This window comes from Cygnus olor, chromosome 26 (assembly GCF_009769625.2).
Source record: "Cygnus olor isolate bCygOlo1 chromosome 26, bCygOlo1.pri.v2, whole genome shotgun sequence".
Taxonomy (NCBI): domain Eukaryota; kingdom Metazoa; phylum Chordata; class Aves; order Anseriformes; family Anatidae; genus Cygnus; species Cygnus olor.
Genome location: NC_049194.1, coordinates 2,100,186 through 2,117,426, shown reverse-complemented (window position 1 = coordinate 2,117,426; position 17,241 = coordinate 2,100,186). Strand labels below are relative to the sequence as shown.

Here is a 17,241-nt window from a genome sequence, read left to right as displayed (position 1 = left end):
GAATTGTAGACAGTGTCTCTTCTTTGGGAGTCCGATTTGATGCCTGCAGTTGTCACATGGAAGTTTGTGCAGAGTCACTCTGTTTGCTGTTTCTTTGCTTTTAGTGCTGATCAGGGTAAGTTTCAGTGTGCAAAGTGCTGGCAGGACACACCATCTTTAAAAGCAGAGGAGAAACGAGCCATGTACAAAAGCCAAACTCCTCTTGATGTAGGCAAACAATACTGACAATCTGATTACTTTTTTTTCCTCTTTTTCCTTTTCCTGTTTTTATTTGATTTTATTTTTATTTTATTGTGCAGCCAGCCCAGGATGCTTCTCAGGCCAGTTTCTGGGGTATGTATTTTAGGAAGAAACCAATCACCAGGATGTGCCACCTTGTCAGTCTGCTAAGGAAGAAATCTCTACTTCCCCTAGGCTAATTAATCTTTTTAGCACAAACCCCTTCTGTTATAAGTGAGCAGTAAAGATACTGTCCTGCTGACGTGCATCCTCTCTTCTCTGGCAAGTTTCAGGCCGTGGCAACAGAAATTAGAATTTTCCTGTAAAATATTGTGTCTATCGCCTGTTCAAAGGGCAGCCTGTCTAGAGCCTGTCAACTGAGCATGAAGTGTGTTTTACTTCAGGTTCTCTTTTATGATGCTCCTGATAGTTTCAGGCTCTCTCGAGGTGCTGTGCAGACACCCCTTGAGATAAGAAGCCTTCTGCTGGTCGCAGGGAAGAACCTCAGAGACGAGGCCAGCAGAGAACAGAAGATGTCAGGGTGCAGAAGACAGTGCAGTTGAGAAATGACTCCCCCTACGTGTTGCCTCCTTGTCTTCCACGTACCATTTTTCCCCTTCTGTCCTGTTCCCAGCCATTGGATCCCTGTGCAGTATCCAGCCAGTACGAGGCTGTCCCGCAGATCTGCCGTGCCCTGCTTTGGTCCAGGTCTGATCTCACCTGACTTTCTCAGAACCTTGCTGGAAATCACAGAAGTCGTTCCTTCCCCATGTGCACAGCTAACTAGCTGCTCCAGGAGATACTGTCTCAAGTCTTGTGGGCTGATTTGCCCTGGCACTGGCAAGGCAAACTAGAAGTATCTAAACATTTCTTGCCATAGGCACATTCCTAGTCGGAGCTAGTGGGTATCTTCACGCCACGTGCTTTGCAACCTCCCTTTGTAGCTGGACAAAGTGGCCATCAGAAGCTGATGCTTTGTTTCTTCTTTCCTGTGTTATTTGCTCTTATATCGGAACAAGTTTTGCACAGATTGGAGCAAAAGGGGGGTTGAACGCTGGAGCAGGTTGCCCAGGGAGGTTGTGGAGTCTCAGTCCTTGGAGGTACTCAGAACCCAGCTGGATGTGGTCCTGAGCAACCTGCTCTAGCTGCCCCTGCTTTGTGCAGGGGCTCGGGTTGGATGATCTCGGGAGGTGCCTTGCAACCTCAACTGCTCCATGACTCTGTGGAAAGCATGGAGAGATTTCAAAAGTAATAAAAGTCCTGAGAGGCAGAGGGGAGGTAAATGGCTGCTATTCAGGATGTGTTCTCATGTACACTCTCAACCATCGCTACTGCAGCAGCAGTCTCACCCTTCTCTCTGTCTCTGTCCTTCTGTCTCTCTCTCTCTCTGTCACACACACGCTCATGTCATTACACACACTAGTGGGCTACAGGTCTGAGAAATGACTCACATTAAAAGCAACTTCTTTTTCTAGGTTTCCCAGTCCAATCCAATTAATTGTGTAGACAAATACATAAATGTTTGTGCCAGCACAAGGGGGAAGACAGGCAAGCTGTTCTTGCAGTAGCAATGACAGCCTGTGCCAGTTTCAGGTGTGTGGAAAAACTTGGTTTGAGCTAGCTAATGCATTTTTAAAATCCCTCAGCTCACCTCATATTGCATGTGATGAGTTCTCACTTCATCCTTCCCTGAACCAGAAGCCCTCACACGTGCTGATGGTCTCTGACGGTAGGAGGAGAAGGAAACGGAGTCTGGGTGTTTTGCAGGGAAAGTCATTGGAGCTGCTGAAATGGCCATGAGTCACAATGGAAGTTGCACTGGAACAGCTAGGGAAGGCATCAATTGTTTGAAAATACAACGGTTTTGGCAAGAAAATTGCTGCAAATCTAGGATAATAAATATAGGAAGATTGTGTTTACAGCTTCAAAAGCTTTTCTTGCTTTCTGTTACCAGAGAAAGAAGTTATTCTTGTATTTTACTCTGTGTTGCATCAGTAGTCAAATTACTGTTTTACTTGTGAAAAACAAAATTCTCTTGAACATGAGGAACAGCTGAATCCACACTTTGTAAACAGTGGCGTGCAGCTTTGTTTTTAAGTCCAAACAAGATTCTGGTTGACTGTAAAGATTGCTTACAAGGGAGGGAGGTGGCGTGACCCAGACCTGGGTCTCTGAACTCTGCCCCATTGTTAGGGGACACTGTTCAGAACAATGCACAGGCTGAGATAACAGCAACTCCAAAATGATGTCTCTGGGGTTAATTAGTAATTAGGGGAAGAGAAAACGAAAAGCTGGAATGTGCTTTGCCAAACCTGCCATTTGGCATCACATTTTTTCATCAGGTGGACGAATGTGCTTACGTCGTTGTGTCCAACCCAATATTTAGTTTGAGGAAATCTTAAAATCAGCTTTCCAGCTGGTTGCATTCGCTGTTTGAGCATAAGTAACATCAGGAAGTGGGACTGAGGGTTGCAGACAAAGACCCGACCTGCGCAGTCACCTGCTGTAGCTGTACTGCGCCAATCATTTGCCCGGTAGTCAGAGGGTGGCAGTGGAAAGTTCAGTTCAGCAGCACAGATTTGCTTCAACAGCTTGTTACATTTTTAGAGACTGGAGATGCCTCAAGTGTGGGTTCAGTTCAGGTCACTCTTTGTACCCTTTAATAGCTGCACACACACGCACACACAAACAAAGATCATCATCCCCTTAAAATACACCGCTCTGTTTTCAAATGGCATTAATTCCTTTTGTGTAACTAAATACTGTTACTGATTCACCGTGTTGGTTGGTTCCCAACCTGGAATTCCTAGCGGTGGATGTGTGGCAGGAGTTTTGTTTTGATTCTTGTTCCTTTTGTTCCCAAGGAATTAAATTCTGAACGGTTTTTAATTCTGTTGAATTGATTCTGTGTATTTATTGATGAAATCTGACATTAAAGTTGGCTAGTGGCACTCACTTGCAAACAGGGGAGTTGACAAGATCACAGGGCCGATTCTATTTTTACAGCAGCAAAAAATTGATTTTCAGACTGAAGTGCAATAATTTGAGAAGCAATATTTGGTTAACAAACAGCACAGCTAATTTGTAGTCTGAATCCGTGTGTCTTAAATGCGCCTGCTGAAAAGATCTTAATAAATTTGGTCTCTCGGGAAAAGGTTAAAATTATCTGTTGAAATAGGTAAGTTCAGAATTAGGGTTCAAAGCAGCAGATGTATTCCAGTGAGCTGTGAAACTGGTCTTACGCTTTATAAATGCAAATTTATGACACTTGGAATATGTGGAACATCCAAGGTCATCAGAGTTGGGGGCTGTGATATGACCTCATTTGTTCAAAGCTAGAATGTGTAGGAGATGAACTCCCAAGCATTGCAACACTGTGTACAAGGCATCCACGAGGCAGCCTGCTAGAGCTCTATTCTGCTGAGAAGGTCTAGGAGAATTTGAATTCCCAAGCAAATACCTTAGGCTTGGATTTTTTTCCTGTACACAGTTGTGCAGGGAAATCATCTCAGGGATACATAATTCTGAAAAGCCGTGTGCATTGGAATTTCTTTCTTGTATTGCAAATACGAGTCTTGAATTTGAGTTTTCGATTGCACTCTGAGCTCTCCCATTTTAACTATTTCTTTTCAGGTGAATGCATTTATATTGGATATAACAAGTAACATTATAATGTATTATTTAATAGGCCATCAAGAAAACGAAGAGACCTCGGCTCTGTAGCAAATGCCACCGTGGTGATACCCACCATTGCATCCTCTCCAAACTCTTCTGCAGCTGCATCTGAGAATGCAGAGGAACAGAAACCTTTTGAAAAAGTTAAGTTTAAGGAGTCTTTGGTTATCTCAGGCCTGCGGCATTTCACAGGGTATCGTATTGAGCTCCACGCTTGTAACCACGACGCTCAGGAATCTCGATGCAGCGTTGCAGCTTATGTGAGTGCCAGGACCATGCCAGAAGGTAATTAAGCTTCCTGAGCTTTGCTCGGGGTTGATGGCTGTTTTCAAAATACTGCTTTTCCCATGAGAGCCAGCTGCTTTGCAGAAACATCACGGACTGTGCTCTCTTTATGTCCTGGTAGGAAAAGATGATGGATGAAGTATTGTCGGTTCTGCATTTTGCGAAAGACATGAAATAAAACTATTATTAATCACGACTTTGGTTTTAGCTAAAGCTGATGACATCGTTGGTCCAGTTACCCATGAACTGGTTGAAAAAAATACTGTGCACTTGAAGTGGCAGGAACCAAAGGAGCCAAACGGTCTTATTGTGCTTTATGAAGTGAATTACGGACGTCTTGGGGAGACAGAGGTGAGAATTTCTGCTTCTTCCTTAACACAGCAAGTTTGGAGAAGTAGCTCTGTGCTTCAGTCCCTCTTATTATAAGCTGTGGTAGCGGTGGTACTGGGGAGGCTGCTGAAAGATAGCAGCTGGAGGCTGGACTTGTAGAGACCTTTCTGCCTTTCCCTGCGTTCTTTTGCGTTGGCATGACACCTCCCGTGCCCTCGCAGGATGTGGCTATGTATTTGTTAGTTCAGGTATAGCTCTGGGTACGGCTCTGTATTTGTTTATTGCTGCAAGACAATAACCCTTGGGAGTCCTTGGGAGCCCTCGTTCAGTTTTTAGTAGCCCTAGTGCTTACAGTATTCTGTCCATTCTGGTTTCCTTTTGCATGAACCAAAGTGAAATAAAACGTTGCTAGTGAATTTTATCCTCTGGAAGTCTACCTGTGGTAATGTTGAGAAATAAAAATCTCCCTCTACAGTGCCTGTTGTTCCAGTATCTGATTTGCTAACTTTCTGCATGGGCATTTTTAGGAATTTTATTTCACAGAAGGACAGAAAACATACATGTAAATGTAAATTGCTTAGAGAAGTTAAAGCTCTGAGCAGCAGGAGAGCCTGTGAGCAGCCCTAGTGCCTGCGCAGCATGCCAGTGCCGTGTGGGCAGGAGGGCTTGCCAGCCGAGGTCAGATTTCAGGGCTGAGTTCTAGTACAGCAAATGGCATATGCTGTGTGTAATCTGAACTACTCTAAACTATAAAATGCAAATCCAGGACAAACCACTATCTTGGAAAAGACCCGAGCATGTGAAAACCCTATTTGTATACATTTGCCAGTCAAGGAGGTGAGGAAGAAATCCTAGCGTGCTGTTACGGAGCTCGAGGTTGTTGCAGAGGTAGCGTAACACAGCCTTCCCCTTCCCTCCTCCTGCAGGAAGCACACTACTGCGTTTCCCGTAAGCACTTTGCCAGTGAGCAGGGCTGCAAACTGCGTGGACTGCAGCCTGGAAACTACAGTGTCCGTATACGAGCTACATCGCTGGCTGGAAATGGCTCATGGACAGAACCTACCTATTTCTATGTGGCTGATTATTGTGAGTTCTTTGTTTCTTCAACATCATCTTTTTGATCGGAACCCAGATTACAGTTGGAAGATGGTGGGGCTTAGCAAGGAGTGCACGGAGACCTGTAGAGGGGCATGAAACATTTACCTATACATCTGTTTTCCATAAACTGGAATTAGGAATGTGTCCATTTTCTTAACATTAGCTGTTGAACAGCAGTTTGAGTTCTTGTTCGGAGCAGCCCTGCATTCTCTACCTGAAGCAGCCTCTGGCTTCCTGTTCTTTCTTGTTTATTCGAGGAAGAGATCTTATGCAGGAAGAGATTTGGATTTTGAGACCTTTGTAATACCTCCAATTCTCTCTCTCTTTCTCTCTTAGTGAATGCTCAGCCTAATATTGCTGTTATAATTGTTCCGATTATTTTTGCCATAATAATTGCTGGAATTATTGGAGCTGCTTATGTTCTTGTGAAAAAGAGGTGAGTGCAAGTTCACGTCATTTTTACCAGAACAAGCAAAACTTTTATGTAAAGGTTTTCTTCATTTGTTGGAAGTAATTCTGTTTATTTTCTAATTTAGATAATGATTATAACATCAGTTTAGTTTAGGAAATATTTTTTATGCCTTTGGAAATTGGGATAGTCGCTATTTATTGCACACTTCGGGAATTAATCAAACTGCCTTCATTTCTAATGTGTCAAAAGCTGCAAATGTGCTAAAGAATTTGTGTATCCCTTTCAGACAAACCGAAGGACCAACTGGGCCACTCTACGCATCTTCTAACCCCGAGTATCTCAGCGCCAGTGATGGTGAGAGCAGTGGGGGCTTTCTTCTGTGCCTTATTTCTCGTGTAGTCATTCAGACAGTGCAACAGTACGGCGCTGGCTTTTTCTTTATGGAGTTTTTCTGGTTGTCTTTCTATACCACAATATCCTGTGGCAGTTGTACTGCAGAAATGGCTTTTGAAAGATGGTTGCTCAATTCAGAAACGTCTCCCTCTGTTTGACAGTCTATGTCCCTGATGAATGGGAGGTTCCACGAGAGAAGATCACTCTCCTCCGAGAGCTGGGACAGGGCTCCTTTGGCATGGTGTATGAAGGAATCGCCAAGGACATCGTGAAGGGAGAGCCAGAGACTCGAGTAGCTGTGAAAACCGTTAACGAATCAGCCAGCCTCCGCGAGCGCATCGAGTTCTTAAATGAAGCTTCTGTGATGAAAGGGTTCAGCTGCCATCATGTGGTAAGCATCGCTGGCTGCCTCAGATGATTAGCAAGTGAAAGTCTCATCACATAACTAATATTTCTCTAATGCTTTCAAAGCGTGGTGTTCAGCCTACAAAAGCAGCCTTTCTGCAGAAGCAGTTGATCAAAAGAGCTGGGATCTTTACTTGTCAGATTTTATAAAATGCATGAATCTGCTTGCATCATTTCACTTTTGCTCTTTCAAAACTTCTCAGCCTTAAGTGGCTTTGTGGTGCTGTTCCAAGCTCTTGTTCAGGGTGTGTTGGCTTTGTTATAACACCCGGTTCTCATAGCTGGACTCTGCCCAGTGTGCTTGGACACAACCTTGAGGGAAAGTCTCATTTATTTTCCAGGTTCGCCTCCTCGGGGTGGTCTCAAAAGGACAACCTACGCTGGTGGTCATGGAGTTGATGGCACATGGAGATTTGAAAAGCTACCTTCGCTCTTTGAGACCTGATGCTGAGGTACAGACAGGAGAGAGGCAGTATATGTGTAACAGGCTAACTAGATTTGCTTTTTAATACTTGTTTGTTTATCGTAGAATAACCCTGGTCGTCCACCGCCAACGCTGAGAGAAATGATCCAGATGGCTGCAGAGATCGCTGATGGTATGGCCTATCTGAATGCCAAAAAATTTGTTCACAGAGATCTTGCAGCTCGTAACTGTATGGTTGCAGAGGACTTCACTGTAAAAATTGGAGGTATGTAGTATGTGGTCAGAAGATAATTCTGCGGGTCATACTTACATGTGTGAAACCCAAGAGCAATGCAGCAAACACAGGTGATTTCCACTGGCTCCCTTTGGAAATGCAGCAAACTTTCCTGTTATTCTTCCTTGTAAAAGAATTGTATGGACTTCAGTAAGAAAATTGTCTCCCTTAAAGCCAGAGAAACTTTTCTAATCATCTCTGTACTCAGACCTCTATCCAAAAAGTTTATTGCCTTTTCAGCATAAGCTGCCTGGGGTTATCTCACTGTTCTTTGCTTTCATGAGTATTATGACAAAGAAGGTGTTGGGCACAACAAACCAAGCTTTGCTAATCCTGTCACTAGGTCAGGTTCCTTTTAAAAGTCATTCGTCTTCCACAAGAAACAGTTTTCAACCCAAATCCATTTAGAAGTAAGTAAATACAAAATGTAAAAATACACTGAAACCTCAAGGCTTGGTGGTTTTTCAGACCTCTTTGGACTTAAAGCCAAGGCAGTGGGATTTAAGGGCAAAGACAGCTCTGTTTTACTTAAAGGAGATGAATAAAAATAATGTTTAGAATAGAAGCTGTCACTAAAAATTGCAACTCTGGAGTCTCTATCACAGCTCTGTAGTAGTTCACAGAAGAAAAAATGCAGGAAAAAGGAAAGTGTTTTGAATGTTAATCACAAGGTGACAAATTGCTGGAAGTTGCATAGGAGGCTTACTGGGTGTATGAAAATAGCCTGGCGTCAAAGGAAGGAAACACTCATCTAGAGATGTTGCACAGTAAAAGCAGCATGGAAGGAGAAACGTTTAACACATCCCAATTGCTTTTCTCAGACTTTGGCATGACCAGAGATATCTACGAGACGGATTATTACCGTAAGGGAGGCAAAGGACTTCTGCCTGTGCGCTGGATGGCACCCGAATCATTAAAGGATGGTGTTTTCACTACTTACTCAGATGTGTGGTAAGTTGTACTCTGCAATCCCAGATGAATCAAGAGCTCACTGTTTTAATGCATGTTGTTTACACTGTGAGTTGCTGACTTCTTCCGAGTACAGACAAAACACAACATTGTTTTGAAACCCTCTTAAAAATATAGTAGTATTCTTTTAAAGTATGTGTTCTCCAAAATAAGGCTATCACTTGCAGATCTTCAGAATGTTTCTCACCAGGAGTCTTGTTTCTTTCTTAGGTCATTTGGTGTTGTCCTTTGGGAAATAAGCAGTTTAGCAGAGCAGCCGTACCAGGGACTCTCCAACGAACAGGTGCTAAAGTTTGTAATGGATGGAGGATACCTGGATCAGCCGGACAACTGCCCAGAGAGGCTGTAAGTAGCAAAGTGGGTGCCAGCTGACCAAGCTGCACTCTTTATCTAAAGTGTGGGCAACACAGCTGGCCCCACATATGGCATTTCTGAACCACTTCTCTCCTGGGGAGGAACAAAGCAGAATTTAGTGAGCTACCTCTCACAGAAATTAAACCAATGCATCCTTAGTGAACCGAGAATTAAAGCTAGAGACTGGCCTATTCCGCTAGAAGGGGGAATTAAACAACCTGGAACCTACACCACGTGTGCAGATTCAAGAGAATGAAATACAAAGCACAGGAAAAGTACAAGTAAGCACTGTGTCAATAGTGCCAAACACAATGCTTTTCCTCCACTATAGGCTAGTGGATGGCCGTTGGCTCGTGTCACAGGGCAGAGCCTGGCCACAGTCTGCATCCCTGGGGCTCTAAAGGCTGGAGAGCAGCTTGTTAATCCCACATCTGCTGAGGTTTTCTCTAATTCATCTCTCCGTACTACATAAATAGTCTTGAGAATTACAGCAACTCTTCACTGCTGATTTTCAGAAATCCAGTTTGTGACTAATGAGGAGGGAGAGGTAGGAGAATGCTCTGCTGAGCCCTGAGCTGCTTATCGTGTCCGAGGCCTTTTCATGTCTCCTGCAGCCTCCTTTCCCACTTAAAGTACAAGGCTAGGCTGCCTGCAAGTTTAGGGAGAAAAGAGGGCACTGTGTAGAGACAGAGCGCAAAACACCTTGCAAAGAGGATTACAAACTGAAGCCAGACGTTCTCCTGTACCATGATTAAGGGTTAATGTCTGCAGCTGCTCATGATGGTCACGGTTTGGAGGTTACTGCATCCTCAGACCTGCCAGCGCGGCTGCATAGCCAGATGCTTCCTAAGCTGCTTCAGAGTAATTAAAAAAAATAAATCCTGTTACTGAGTGTTCAACCTGAGCTAGCGTGTTTTGGTAGAGGGTTGTAAGGAGCCACTGCTGAAGCAGCATGCAGAGGTGAGGGGAAGAAGCCCTGGTTGGAAACGGGAACGCCAATAGTAACTCCCTGTTTCCAGTAACTTCTTACGCCAGCCCACTTCTGGCCAAAACAGCACTTCTAGACTCAAAAAATAAACATGTTTTGTGAGTATCCTTGTGAAAAAAGCCTGCTGTCCTGGACAGTTGTCTCTTGTGGCCAGTTACAAACTCCAGTTTGAAACGTTTTTTTGTACCTAGGAGATGTGTAAGTTCTTTCTTCATGGTGTATGATAACATATGACATCTTGCTGCAGCCTTTCTTTCGGGTGGGTTGTTTACAAGACCTTTGTCTTCTGCACAGCCTGCTATTTTCCTTGAAGTTTAAGGAACTTGTTATCTTTCAGGCTGAGTTAAAATTAAAATTGAATGAATTAAAGAATTGTGAGACGGCTATAAGTGCGTGCGCACATTCACAGAGTACGTGAACTGCAGCCTTGTTTCCTTCGGAAGCCGAGTTAAGAACAATTGAAGGAATTGGAAGGAATTTTTGATCTAGACAGAAATAGAGAAGAAGCAGTGCGAGGATCTAGAGGCAAAAATGGAGACGGGAAGAGAACAAACAGCTCAGTTTGGGTGGGAACGTGGGGTTCAAAGGAGTAGCATGTGTGTTGGGTGGTCTGACATGGATACCAGTCCCAGCCTGTGCCAGCTCTGCTTATGTGGAATTGTCTTTTTCCTGTCCCTGACTCATTTGTCCTCAACTAGGCACAGCCTGATGCAGATGTGTTGGCAATACAACCCCAAAATGCGCCCCACCTTCATTGAGATCATCGAGATGCTGAAGGAGGACTTGCACCCCAGCTTCCACGAGGTCTCGTTCTTCTACAGTGAGGAGAACAAACCTCTGGAAACGGAGGAGTACGAGATGGACTTCGAGAACATGGAGAGCATTCCCCTCGATCCCTCCTCGTACACGCAGAGGGACAAAGTCCTGGGGCGGGACAATGGACCCTCCATGGCCCTCAAGGGGAACTATGAAGAGCACATACCTTACACTCACATGAACGGTGGCAAGAAAAACGGGCGGATTCTCTCCATGCCCCGATCAAGTCCTTCCTAACGCTTCCTGTTTGGCCCAAGGGTTGTGTCTGCTTTTTCCCCCACCACAAATCTCAGGACTCTTGTTATTGCTGCCACAGTGTATGACACACATCTACAGACTCTTCAGATTTTTAATCATCTTATGATTAATACTTTTTTTTTTTTGCCAAGTTGACTGGTTGTCAGTGGACTTATCTGTGAACATAAATGGAAAAGGTTTCCATGGCTGCTGTCCTTTCTGTAACCATGGTTTCAAAACAGGAAGCGACCGTGTAAGTTAAACTAGAGGAGGAGCATCCACGTTTGCCAACAAGAGACGTGAAATTTGCTGGTATCTGAGCTACAGCGTAACGGTGCGGAACAAAACTTCTGCAGGACAAAAGCATTTCCAGTAGAATTCCAGGCTTTCAGGCATACTCTTCACTACAGCTGAAGGATTTAACACATCAGTCAGACGCGCCAGATCCTCAGATTGACCAATAGCTGCTGCTTTCATACTTTTTAAATGGGTTAAACCCCGGGGGTGCGTGCGTGTGCGTGCGTGTGTGCAGTATATATATGTGGGGTGTATATGTATAGCAAAATATACACTTCTTTTTTGTACATAAGTTTTGTATGTTCTCACAGAAGCTTTCCTCTTCTCGGAAGTGTGTACTTATCTTTTTCCCATTTCCCTGGAGTGACTGAATCCTAAACAGATTATTTTTATACTGAGGACTCTTGGGAGTAGGTTTTCTCTCATTAACAAATGAGGAAAATGTGCTGGGAGCCAAAGGAGCAGAAATCTGAGATTTATGGGTACTTTCAAGACCAAACAAAGTAGGAGTCCCCTGACCTGAGATACCGAGTTTTCTGTCCTTACAGCATTGAGTATATATATTGTTTGTTGTAATATATTTAAAATGTCTTTAGTTTAAATTCTAACTTCACATAAATTATTGACTGTTTATGGTCCTTTCGGGGAGGGGAGAATTTGGGGGATTGTTTGGTCTTAAAGTGGTCCAAAGATTTCAGAATGAACTAATTTTAGCTGATTACCCTTTTAGGAGCTATGAAGCACATGTTAAGTTTATACTTGACAAGGCTTTATAAAACAGTTTCAAGATTTATACAATGCAGTCAGCTGGCTCCACTCGAAGCCCTGGGACAAAGTAGTTGGGACTTACCTTGGTCGTTGGGGGCCAAAGGACACCAGAACGTCCCGCTGCGGGGTCCTGCTTCGTGTTTGCCCTCGCGTCCCTTGCATTGCCTCCACGCGCGTTGTGCCGCAGGAGAAGCGGTCAGAGAGGCCGAGCAAGAACTCTAACCGAAAAAAAGACACTAAAGCCCAGCTGAAGGGAGGCAAGCGCAGGGCTCTTGGCTCTCCACGTGAAGCAGAAGCTGAATGTGACTGTGGTCAGCTCCCCGCTGCCTGTCTGCTGCTGCTCAGGCATCCGGCCTCGTGCTGCCTGCGGGCCTCCGATGTGTTCCTGAGATCCCTGCGCCTCTCCCAGGGCACGTGCGTGAGCCACTGCTTTCAGCTCTTCGGGATGTCAGCCTTCGTCTCTTGGACCGTGCTTTGTTTTGCTGCTGTTTGCATAAAGACAGAGCTGCTAAGCACAAGATGTTAGAAAACCATTGTGAAACTAAGCGTGTCTCGTTGCAATGAGGGAGTGTGCTGGCACGGAGAAGTGCTAAAGCAAGAAATGAAGATCGATGTCGCAGGCCGTTTCATGCAGGAGGTGGTTTTACAAGGGGAGAGATTGCTCAGACCTCCGCTCTTCCTCCTGGAGAAGTCCAAGGGCCACTTTGCTCGCTCTGCTGGGAAAAAACAAGGTCCTGACTCGGTGGGAGCGGGGACACCAGGCCGCAGCGTGGCTTTTGGTTTGTGCTGCTGCCTCCTCCCCGTGAGGGACTGGAAGGGGCCAGGGTCTGCAGGAGGCGCCTCTTGCAGCTCTGCTTGGCCGCGGCACCATGGGGTGGTGGCCCCTGGGCCGAGGGTGGAAGGCAGAGGGCAGTGGTTGCTCGCGGAGTTAGGGGGAAAGCACCTAGTACAGGCATGGGTAAGAACCTTCAGTTCGAAAAGGCCTCGTTTACATTTCTTCTGCTTTACGAAGTAGTAACTGTTTAGCAGCTCTATACTACACTGCAGGAAAGAAGACATATTCTCACACTTTTCTAAGGGAGAGAAGTTTTTCTTATTAGAAATTTTTTATTTATTTTAATATATAGAACACTGTAAAAAAAAAAAAAGGCAACAAAAAAAATCGTTTTCTTAAACACGCAGAACATGTAAATTTGTGTCCGTAAAATCTTGGCAGGTGGATGTGGTGGGATTATTTTTGTCCTGTTCTAGTGCAGTCTACCTCAGTGTTTCTTAAGGATATTTTTAATACTGCGCACCTCTAAACCTGTTTAAATATTCTGGTCTGGACCTATTGTGGATCAGGGAAAATCAATATCAGCTGATTCCAATACTTGGGACCATTCACTGAAGGGAATGGGTAGGAGAACAGCTCATCACCGTTTATCACTATTCTGAGTAGTAGTGACCAAAGGAAACTACTTCCAGCTCCAAATACACGATAGCAAATTTGGATCTGATACTCTGATATCATCTTCCTAGTTCTGTTGCAATTAAAAAAAAAAAACAAAAAAAAAGACCCGTTTAAATGTTTGGACTTTGTGAACTAACGACTTAAAAGGAGGAGACAGCATCCTGCTGGAGCTGTAGATGCCAGTGGGGACTAGGGCCTGTGCCCAGCCCTCATTGTTGGAGTTGGGTTTGGGTGTCGTGGTCACTGCCCTCACTGTGCGCTGCTACCCAGGAGCTCTGCTGCTTGGACGTGACCTCCTGAAACCAGCCCTTCCCACGTGCCGATGTTTTGATAACATTTTAAATTGCAGCAATCATAACTGTGGGAATAGAAGATCCTTTATATAAACAAACATTGGAACCTAGTATTGGGTCTGGCTTTTAAATTTAGTTGATATTGGTTGGCCCTGTGAGTACGCATGATTTGCAACACTCAGATCACTGAACAAGGGATTGTGTGTTTCACTTTGCGGACAGGCAGTCCGTTCACGTGGCTCGTGTTGTCATCGTCACTCTGCACCGAAGGGAGCAGTTGTTTATATCCAATACTGTGCATAAAGATTACTCCAGTCGTCCTCTCTACAGTGTGCCAAGGGCGAGGAAAGGCGTGTGGTACCAGCAGTAAGGATATCATTTTTCCCCAAAGCTAGTCCCTTCTGAAAACAAACACATGACGCTAGCGGTTGCCACTCATGGCTGTTGGAGATTACGCTCAGCTACAGAATTAGGAGGAGTGAATGGGCGTCATCCGTAAAGCCCAGCTCTGAATGAGGAAAATCCTTTACTTTCAGCCCTCAGCCACCACTTTGCTCTCTTGCTGGGAAATCCTTCCCTACCCCAGGGATGCGCAAGTCCCGCGCTTGGATCGGCAACGCCAGGGGTTGCGTACAAGTTGAGACTGCGTGTGCCAGATGAAACCTGTGTGCGGTGCGGCTGCGGTCCTGTGTCCAGGAAGAGGAGCAGCGCAGCAGGTGCTGTGCCTTCGCCTGGGGAGCTGCTGCTGCGTGCTCCAGCGAGATCCTTATCGGGGCAAGAGCGCCGCAGCTGCAGCGGAAGCACAGGCACCCACTGCTGCGCAGCAGTGAGGAGGAGCCAGGCAGGAGCGCAGGTGGGATGGCTGGAGGAGGGCAGCTCCACTGGCCTTCAGGTAGCGTTTGCTGGGGTCGGATCCTGCCCTGTGCAGGCAGAGAACTTCCCACTCACAGCGCCAAGTAGCGGGGCAGACCCTGGCATGTGTTGTGGAGCAGCTGTAGCCTCCTGTGTGCAGTCTGGGGACAGGGAGGGGTACCAACGAGCAGCCAGAGCCTCGCTGTTTCTAAAGCTGGTGAAGCAGGAAGCATAAGAAACAGCTTTCTGTGCTCTGCTGTGTTTTCTTTGAGCAGATGTTTGAAGCACGAGACTGGAGAGGTTTCTCAGAAACGTTTGCACGTTAAATTGTATCGCCACTTCCTGAACACCTCTTGCAAATCTGGTACTTCTCTTGCAGTACAGTGCAGCATTGCAAAGCTTGCCTGCTAGGTTAAAAACACGTCTCTTGGCGGCTTGTAAATACTCTGTTGTGTTGTAAAATAGAAGAGCTTATAACATGAACTCTGTGCCAGCACTGGGTTGGGAAACGTGATAGGAAATAGACCAAGCTGCGAGGAGGATATTCTGTGCAGATCATAAAGCAGCTGTGTTGGTTGGGAAGAGGCTGCTCCTAGGTTGCTAAAGGGTACTCTTAATTTATGGGTAGTGTATCTCTTTCCTCCTGAACTTGTATTATAGTAATGGGACACTTTGCTTAATTTTGGTTTGTTGCGTATAGCGTTGGTATCTCTTTGGAAAAATCTCAAAGTTGCTTACTGTATTATTGACCTAAAAGAGATGAAGGCAAATAGGAAAAGACAGGAGCAAGAAGGGTGCTGCGTCAGTTTTTCTTGAGCCTCCGTTTTAGGGGAGGGAGAGAGGCAATCCAGTTCCCTCTTAACGTCACTGTGATACGAAGACGGACCCTGAGGTTCTCCGGGCCCTTCATTGCTAGCAGCGATTCCTGATACCGAGACTGGAACCTCATTTTTCAAGTCAGAACGTGAAGTATCTTTGTGCCATAAAGCCTTACTCTGACAGCTGTGCCAGGTGCTCCCGTGATCCACGTGTGATCGGTTCAGAGACTGTGGAGTAAGAGCAGAGTAAGCAAGAAACTGCAGAACACCCTCCGGTCCTCCGGCTGTGTCCTTGCCTCCCTCAAAGCTGCCGCTTCTCACGCGAAGACGCGCGGAGCCGGCGGGCACGGCCGTGCCAGGAGCCCCTTCCCCTCCGCGGAGCAGCCGATGCCCCTCGCAGCTCCCCTGCGCGCAGTCCTGGGAAAGGAGCTGCTGAATGGATTGGAATCGCGAAGTAGTTGCTTCAGAAATACGTGAAATTCAAAGCGAGATTAGTTTAGCGTTTGTATGAACTTAATTGAATTTGGCCTTTTTATTACCTTCTGCTTGGCTCTGTGTTAACTCTGCTTGGATGCTGTACGTGAATGTTGGTGTAAGAGCATTAACGTGTTCAGCCTGTTCTGTTCTGGCTTGCCTTGCTACGAGTATCACAAGAGTGAAGCCAGTAGTGCGATTGACTTTTGGAGGAATCTGACTATTTAAAAGCAATTAGAAAACTACCATTTTTATCAAATCTGCTGTCATTAAATGTGTATTTCTCTTTAAGATTAAATTGCTTGTCCTTCTCAGAAGTAAGCACTTATTCGTGCAGGTTCAGCAAATTAACTGCAGCACAATGCAAGCTATAAGGGGACAGGTAGAGAAATGACTTTTTAAATATTGTATAATAAAGTTAGTATTAACTCCTACGGCGTAGTTACGTTTTTTGCCAACACGTTTGCAGTGGGCACCAGGTTGTGTTTGTGGCGGTAGTTTTGTTGTGAGCTCTGCTGCTCCAGCTGATGATGCTCGGCGCTTGCTTCTCCCCAGCCCAGGAGCCCCTGGGGGAGCGGGGTCTGGCAGCGGCACCGGGGCAGTCCTGGCATCCAAGGAGGACCATCAGCACGGTTTAATGGTGGGCCCAGGCTCACCTGCTTAGCCGAGTCCTGGCGACACCGCTCAGGCTCTTGCTCTGTGCTGCCAAGGGGCTGCTTTGCAGTCCTGGCGGCGGAAAGCACGGCTTGGGTTCGCTGGGCTCTCAGTTGCCCAAGAGCTGGCGTCTGAGCTGGGCTTGTTCCCAAAGCTCTTCTCTTCCTCCGAGTCCCCCCAGCAGCATCCGGTAACGCTGCGGCCGTGTTGGTTTCCAGATACTTCTCCCATTACCGGGTCCGATGGAAACTGGCTGCTGGTGATCTTAGAAAAGTCACTTCTAAATTTGAAAAGACAGAACGCTATTTAAAAAGGAAACCCCTCACCTTTTGCTTTAGTTTGCACGATGGTTTTGTTCCTAGAGTGTCAAAACAGTGGCTTGTGTTTGAGGAGCTTTGTGGATGGGGTCCTGGGCATCGGCTTGATCAAACGCAGCCAAAAGCAAATGCTGGTCTGCTTGCACCTTAACTGGACTAGAGGCAGTTTCAGTTACATGCTAAGTGATGTTCTGTGAGGTCTTTTTTTTTTTTTCTTGTTTAAACTTGCTGCTCCCACCTTTCTCTCTGCATATCTAAGGTTCCAGTATTGCAGATACCTCTTGTTTGAAATAAAGGATCAAATGTGCCATGATTTTTTCTTAAAAAAAAAAAAAAGGAGAAAAAAAAAGAAAAAACTCCCCCTTGATTTATTTTTTTCAATGTTTTCGTATGTAAGAGCCAAGCAGTGACATGTACAGAAAATATCTTTGAGCAT

General features: G+C 45.5%; 1 protein-coding gene across 2 annotated transcripts in view; it reads left to right on the top strand.

Annotated features, from left to right (window-relative positions):
• INSR (insulin receptor) overlaps positions 1–17,127 on the top strand; it is a 57,477-nt gene extending 40,350 nt beyond the window's left edge. For both annotated transcript variants that reach the window (XM_040537380.1, XM_040537381.1), the window contains exons 11-21: positions 3,908–4,179; positions 4,388–4,530; positions 5,436–5,595; positions 5,944–6,043; positions 6,306–6,373; positions 6,574–6,803; positions 7,159–7,269; positions 7,347–7,506; positions 8,337–8,466; positions 8,695–8,829; positions 10,525–17,127. In XM_040537380.1, coding sequence (XP_040393314.1) covers positions 3,908–4,179; positions 4,388–4,530; positions 5,436–5,595; positions 5,944–6,043; positions 6,306–6,373; positions 6,574–6,803; positions 7,159–7,269; positions 7,347–7,506; positions 8,337–8,466; positions 8,695–8,829; positions 10,525–10,879 — 1,864 coding nt within the window. In that variant the 3' untranslated portion in view covers positions 10,880–17,127. The remainder of the gene's footprint in view (positions 1–3,907; positions 4,180–4,387; positions 4,531–5,435; positions 5,596–5,943; positions 6,044–6,305; positions 6,374–6,573; positions 6,804–7,158; positions 7,270–7,346; positions 7,507–8,336; positions 8,467–8,694; positions 8,830–10,524) is intronic.
• The last annotated feature ends 114 nt before the right edge of the window (positions 17,128–17,241 follow it).